The sequence below is a fragment of the Onychostruthus taczanowskii genome, unplaced genomic scaffold, assembly GCF_017590055.1.
Source record: "Onychostruthus taczanowskii isolate IOZ18803 unplaced genomic scaffold, ASM1759005v1 scaffold7, whole genome shotgun sequence".
Classification (NCBI taxonomy): Eukaryota; Metazoa; Chordata; class Aves; order Passeriformes; family Passeridae; genus Onychostruthus; species Onychostruthus taczanowskii.
The window spans coordinates 3,758,844-3,766,303 of record NW_024504786.1 but is presented as its reverse complement, the minus strand read 5'-3'; the positions used below and the strand labels follow the sequence as shown (position 1 = coordinate 3,766,303).

Sequence of the window (7,460 nt, the reverse complement as noted above, 5' to 3'; positions counted from 1 at the left end):
CCCGCGGGCGCTGCGGGACGGGCGGCGGGAGCGCCGAGCCCCGGCCCGGCTGACGGCGCGGCCCCTCCCGGGGCAGGTAGGTGGGGGCCGGGGGGATCGGGGAGCGAGCGGGATTCTGACCTCCCTGCCTGGGCGGGGACCCTTCCCCCTGTGCCCCTTCCCCTGGCGCCCCTTCCTCTTATGCCCCTCGGGGCTGTGCCCGCTCACGGCGCGCTCAGCCCCGGGCACAACCCGATCCCTTCACAGACCCTTCCCAGCGTAGCCCCTGACCCCTCTCCGCGTTGGACCCGATCCCTTCGCACCCGCCTCCCCATCCCTACCGGTACCCCCGGCACCCCTCGGGCAGGGCCCGGTCTCCTCCCGCCCCGCAGGAGCCGATCGCCAGCCCCGCAGGCCGGGAGGTGAGAGGATCCCGTCCCTGCCCTGCCCCTCGCCATGGCGCTCTGGGCTCTCCTGCCCCCGCCGGGACCCCGCTCAGAGCCCCCCGGCACCGGCTGGGTGAGGGGCACCGGGAGATGCCCACCCTGCCGGGGAGGGAGGTTCCAGCAGGCTCCATTGCCCAGCTGCAGTCAGACATGTGCCCTCCTCTTCCTCCTCCTTCTCCTGCCTGCAGCAGAGCCAGGACTGGTTGTGGGGGCACTTCCCACTCAACCCCAGCCCCTCTCCTGCTGCCCCTATCTCCATCCCCGACCTGGGATCCATCCCGGGTGTCTCAGCCAGCCCGGGGTCCAGCTCCCACTCGCACGGGGTGTGTGGCAGGCAGCTCACACCCTGCTCCACACAGCCTGCCCTCCTTGCTACGTGGCCATGCTCAGGGCTCTAAGGGGAGCTGCCAGCTTTGGGGGCTTCCCTGGGTCATGTTTTCCTCTGTGGCTGTTCTTCACCTGACTGTGATTTGTTTTTGCAGAGCTGGTCAAGGGGAATGTCGTACTGTCTCCACTCAGAAAGCCATTTGGATACTGGGCCAATATACGTGCGTGAAAATGGGAAGCTGCACGTGGTAAATCGGGGTGCAGGCGGCGTACAGAATGTCACTCCCAAAGCAAGACCTTTTAGTCTGTTTTCCAGAACTTTTTCAGTGGAGCTTTGCATGAACAGGGAGGATGATAGGGCAAGGAGGCAGAGGACTGATCATTTCATCTTCACGTACACCAAGGAGGGGAACCTCCGCTACTCGGCCAAGTCCCTCTTCAGCCTAGTGCTGGGTTACATTTCTGACAATGTAGATCACATTGACTCCTTGATTGGTTTCCCAGAGCAGATTGCTGAAAAGCTCTTTTCAGCAGCAGAAGCAAGACAAAAGTTCACAGAGCCAGTGACAGGACTGAGAGCTCTGCAGAAGTTCACTGAAGCCTATGGCAGTTTGGTGCTGTGCTCGCTGTGCTTGCGGAACAGGTAAGTGTGTCCCCTGGCAAATCTTGTCATCTGCTAACACACTTCAAGCTTCCCCTAAATTAAATTAAATAAAATACATTTTGGGCTTATAACACCACCTAATTTTAATGAAATGCCCTGAGCATTATCTGATTCTTGTGCTTGCTGTCTTTTGTCCCATCCCTTTCCTACAAGTGCAGCTGTAGGTTTCATTTTAAGTACAAATCATAACAGAGGTAACAGACTATATCTGTTTTAACCAACAGGGCATCTGTGTGGAGGGTTAAACCTGCAACTATTTTTAACAATAATAATCAGCACTTCTGTGGAAATCCATGTGCTTAGTGCCTTCTCAGGCATTTCATGGGATGTTTCTGTAGTTGCTGTTTAAAAGCTTTTCAACACACTTAGCTGACTGTACAGATAAAATACACCCTTGCAAATTGTTTGGGCTTACTAACTATGAGCTTGCTGTCAGGTCTCATTTTGGGGGCTCAGCAGAAGATACAGACTTATGGGTAAGTTTAAGGCTTTGAAATCAGGCAGGTTTTACCTTAATTTATTGTTGTTGCCACCCCCATATTGACTGTACTTTAACAAGATCCTGATTACAGCCCAGCAGTAGTTTTTCCCATCTTCTCAATGCCCACATCTTCAACTGAAAAAGTCTTGCCAAGTTTAAAACTGATTATGTTTTTAAAGCCTCGCTCCTACTGAAGTATTTCCCAGTAATAGAACCCTTCTCTTCCATCTCTACACTCGAAAAAGGGATGGTTTATCCAGTTTATAATCAAAGTACTGGCATATTCATCTGAAGTGCCAAGGGTGTTCTGAGCACAGTAGGAATGTTTGAGTAGAAGTCAATTATCCTTGGTTTTATCCTTTAAACCTACTCCCTTTTTATCTCTAGCACAGATAATTTTATGGACTTAATTTAGAAATTAAGCTACTTCTGGCATCTTTTGGCATTACAGAAAGCTAAGTTAAGTATCAAGTCTTTGAAATCCAGGAGGTAAGGCATTAAGGCATTTTCTGATGAATTTTTTTTGTAAAAGAGCCCTCTCTAGAACCCCCCCCTGAGCTAATAATCTCTCTCAAGAACTGGCTTATGCTCTGACTGTATGTTGTGCTTTTTGCAAAGCCAAATTGCACAGGCAAGGGGTGTGAGGTGTTGGTTTGATGGGTAAAATTACACTGGGAGGATATTAAGGTCCTCTTATTTGCATGGACAAAGAGATGTTCCTGGAGGGATCAAATCACCCCCAGTTTATGCAGTGAAGATGTTGACCTCAGGGTGTGTCTTGCCATGGGGAATATGAGGTAAATTCAGGAGAGATCAGTGAATTTGGGGCTTGTCTTGCCACAGAGACAGCAAGAGGTGACTGCAGGGGAGGTGCTGAGGGCTACGTGCTCATTACTGCATACTCATGCCTGCCATTCTTCAGTGGTTTGTTCCCATCTCTCAGCCTCCTACTGAATGGCTCCAGCACAGATGTTTGCGTGGCTGCTGAGTGAATCAGACCAGGGAACCAGCAGAGCTAAAAAAAAACCCCACTGAGTAACTGCTGCCCAGGGTGTAGCCACAGCTCTGGCCAGTCCTGGACTTCTACCCCTAGTCAAGCATTTTATTGACATATATTTTAAATAAGTGAAATTTTGCCACTGACAAGCTATCCTGTCCTGTTTAAAATCCATGTTTGAGGTGGATTTTAAACCTGGATGAATGTGGGTGTGTCTATACCCTTTCTAGACACTAAGGAAGAGCAGTTTGTGAAGCTGACTTATTTGCATTATCCTGAAATAGTACAGCAATAATCTGTAAAGAAGCTCCTAATAGCAATAGTTGCAAGTTGAAGTCTTGTTAGTCCAATATTTTGCATCAAATCTAAACCATGACAGGGATTTAAGGACAAAACTGGGAATTCAGACATGTTGTGTGCCAGCTGCACATAAAGAGGTACTTAATGCAGCTGGGTAATTTCTGCCAATTTTCCCATGGGTACTTAGCAGAAACGAGTGCATTTTGCTTATGACACTTATGGACGTAGACACCTTACAGGCCTGAGCACTGGCTTTTTTTTTTTTAATGTTTTTTTTGGCTTTGTAGATACCTGGTTATCTCTGAAAAGCTTGAAGAAATTAAGTCTTTCCGGGAGCTGACGTGTTTGGATCTCTCCTGCTGTAAACTTGGAGATGAACATGAGCTGCTGGAACACCTCACCAAAGAGGCCCTGTCTAGGTACCAATTTCTTGAGCTAAAAATGACACTTTCTTTCCTACCACTAAGCAGTTCAAAGAATCAGGCTGAGACTTTAAAGGGAAGTTTCACAGGCTGCAGAGCGTAAGGTTGAAGATTTTGGTTGCTCATCAAACATGGCTAGGGTTAGGTAAACAAAATACAGAATTTATTGTGCACAAAGCACATACTAAATCATAAAAAGTACTAAAAATACGCAAGATAATTTACTGCCTCATGATTTATATCAACTTTTTATAATTTTCATTGTCTGGGTAAAAAATGCATCTTTAACATTTGGAACAGTTTTACGTTTCCCATTTTTAAGGGGGAACTTTATCAGCGAAATTCTTAACCAAACTAGTGTTCTACATGAAGATTTCTGCAAGCAGGAGGTTGATTATTTGGTTAGTTAACATCTCAAAACAGTAAATTTTGTAATTTTGTTTGGTACCAAAAAATGATAAATAGATACTTCTGGAAGCATTAGGTAAGCTAATTAAGGATATTATGTTGCTCTAAGATTTTGGTGCATTTTGCATCAAGGTTTTATCTTGAAGTGCTCTGAAGAGAGCACTTCAGTGTGATGTTTTTTCCTGAGTTTTGTTAATCAATGTTATAAGACCTCATTACTTTCTTAAAATCATTGCTTATGATCACTTATCGAATCTGCTCTCTCTCAGTTTGCCAAGCATTTTTTCTTAGTTTTGAGTGCATTTCAGTTTGGCAGCCTTGGTATAAAGAACTTCAGTGTATAAAGAAGCTTATTGTCTCTGTTGGCAAATGTTTGGCTGTAGGATCAGTTTGTCACTGGAGCTGTGGGAATAGCTGCTCAAGTAGTGCTTCTGTTGAGCTAGCAGAGAAACACAAAGATATTTGTTACTCCTGCTAACCCAGGCTCCTTCCTCGCTGCTTTTTACAGTGAGCCTGTGGGGCTTGGCACAGGACGACCCTTCTGACACAGAGTTTTAGGACATTTTGCAAAACTCTCAGAAATAATGACCATAAACTCCATGTTTGTATCTGCTGCCAGTGTGAAGAGGCTTCTCCTGAAGGACAACTCCCTGTCGGATGCCGGCCTGCGCAGGATGACGGCGCCCGTCCGCGTGCTGAAAAAGGGGCTTGACAATCTGCTGGTGCTGGACTTGTCCTGTAAGTGCTCCATGGTCTCATGACAGAAAGAACCTGTGTCCCTCCCGATAAAGAATTTATCCTCCTTAGCACTGAAGGAGTACAACTAATTTGTTGATTCCCATGAGCAAAGTGCTCAACCCCAGATTTGACCAGCAGCATCCCAGAAGGCACAGGGCAGACCTGAGGTCTCAGGCATTTGCTACTTACATAAGTATTTTTATTAGTTTGAGAATTGGTATTGTAAATATTTGTATTTTGATAATTAGAGGGCGAAAGTCAGTCTTGTTCCAGTATTAGCTTTTAGAACAAATACTTCCTTGGTATTTTGATAATCTTTTTCGACATCATGCAACTTAATTAACTTTACTTGGCCTTACAGGTAACCCTAAAATCACAGATGTGGGAATTGGATACCTTCTTTCTTTCAAGAAATTGAATTGTTTGGACATTTCTGGGACAGGTCTCAAGGTAAAAATCATCAGGAAAAGTTTACTGGCCAAGTGTAACAAAATTCTTGCCCTCTGACTGCTTTATGTCCCTTTTTCCCAGGATGTTGATGCTGTCATAAAGCGACTTCAAGTGCAGATAGGCCTGGTTCACTCAAAAGTGCCTCTGAAAGAATTTGATCACAGTAACTGCAAAACAGAGGGATGGGCAGAGCAGGTAAGGGGGGGGTTAAACCTGTTTTACTCTCTAAAAATTTGCCTTACAGAATACAAAATCGTTGAATAGGAAAGAACAAGGGATGGAGTTGTTTCCAATGGTATTTTACAAGACACATTTTGACTGCTTCATTTGTTCTTTCAGACAGTTCTGCAGTGGGAGCAGGCAGTTATGGAGGCCATGAAGCCCCAGGACAACCTGAGATCCAGAGTGGCAGCTCTTCGCTTCTGTACGTAACTGCACAGACACCACAGAGTTGATTTATTTTCTTTTCTACAGGGACTATTCTCATACTTTTTGGGGTTATAGTACAAATAGCATCTCAGATGTGCAATTTCAGCCCTTTGTGTAACTGCACTACAATGTACTTGAGTTTTTTAATTTGTTAACTCCTGGATAATTCAAGTACAGCACATGTAAGAACTGAGTTTTTTCCTTAATATTCTGAATCCAAAATATAAATGGTATTTTTTTCCTGTGCACATTTCCAAGTTGGCTTGGCCATAACAGTTTGTACCACAAAGTTATGCATTTTACAGCATAATTCTGCTTTTCCCAAAATCAATTTAAACTTGATATTTTTGCTTGAGTTGGCTTGGCCATAACAGTTTGTACCACAAAGTTATGCATTTTAAGCATAATTCTGTTTTTCCCTAAATCAATCTAAACTTGATATTTTTGCTTCTAGATGGCAAGACACACAGAATAGAGGAAGTAGTCAAATGCACACTGGTGGAGCCAGAAACTAAAGCATCTGGAAACTTGCAGTTTTATAAGGAAAACGTTGAAAATTGCCATTTACCTTTGAAAAAGGAGGTTGCAGGCAGCCATGAATTAAAGAATAATAAAAAAAGAGCTTTGGCTGAACAGGAGAGGGAAAGGACTTCCAAACAGAAGCATCTGTGCCTCACTGTGGAGGACTGGGATTTGTTAAATACCTACTGAGTCAGAAAGAAGTGGGTCTTTTGTTTGTTGTTCTCTTGCTGATGACAGGATTTGGACATACTGAGAGGGAGTGACAAAGTACTGTTAAATCTGGTTGCTGTGACATGCCTGTGGGGTAACCTGTGCTGGGGGAGGGATAGACACAAGGAGGTTGGTAATGCTACTGTATATTTTCAATACATAATAATTTTTTCAAATAAAGTTTTTGTTGTCATCCTTAATTAACTCTTGTGCTGAAGGTGTTTTTCACCAAAACAGCTGCTCCTATCCCTGCTGCTCTCCTGCCTCTCCAGGGGCAGGACACAAATCACTGCAGCTCATCTGAAATGAAGCTGCACTGGGCTTGTCAGTGCCATGGGATGTTTACAGTGCTGCTAGAACAGAAACCTCAGCCTGAAAGCACCAGGCTGTGCTGATGGGGCTGTGCAGAGGGAGGGAGCACAAAGGATAAGCACAGACCTCTGGGAAGGGAGGCAGAGGCAGTAACACCTCGCCAACAGCCACTGCAGAAGCCCAAAGTGGAACACAAATCCCCTTTCTTTCTCATTTTAGCCCAGGAAATGAGAGCTGGAATGAGGTTACTGTAGAGATTATGCTCTGCAGTTGTAATATATTCTCCCTTAAAAGCAAATTCACTGCATTTGAGATAATTCTGTGCTTTAAAACCCATTTTCAGTGTGCCTGCAATACACTAACTGTGTTTCTCCATCTGAAAACACTGAGAGGCATTTATAATTCAAATATTAATTATGCAGATCAGCTGTAAATCACCCTGACACTCAGACCTGTTCTGTGTTGGTGTGTGCAGCTGAAATGCTGCAGGTAACTGTTAAACACTGAATTCCTGCCCTGTTTCCATCACAACTGGCTGAGGTGCACAGTGCTCATCACTGGCCTCTGAGGCCAAAGATTTTCTCCAGGTTTCCCCTGCTAGTGCTTTTCAGAGGGTATCTTCCTTTTACACTGTTGTTTACCATAATTCATCACCAAGAAAAGCAGCACATCCTTGGAAACCACAAAGAGGCCAAGAAAATGAACTTCAGCTCAGAAATGCCTAAAGAATAAAACCCCTTTGTCTTTTCCTTACTGCTGAATTTTCCTCAGAAAA

The 7,460-nt window shown here is 44.9% G+C and overlaps 1 protein-coding gene across 1 annotated transcript; it reads left to right on the top strand.

The window, feature by feature from the left end:
- The first annotated feature begins 6 nt into the window (after positions 1-6).
- On the top strand, positions 7-6,573 carry LRRC42 (leucine rich repeat containing 42). Its single transcript, XM_041421703.1, has 8 exons — positions 7-76; positions 908-1,395; positions 3,482-3,613; positions 4,644-4,762; positions 5,124-5,212; positions 5,294-5,407; positions 5,552-5,636; positions 6,096-6,573. The coding sequence occupies exons 2-8, from the start codon at positions 923-925 to the stop codon at positions 6,350-6,352; spliced, it is 1,269 nt and encodes a 422-aa protein (XP_041277637.1). The 5' UTR covers positions 7-76; positions 908-922; the 3' UTR covers positions 6,353-6,573.
- Positions 6,574-7,460: the final 887 nt, after the last annotated feature.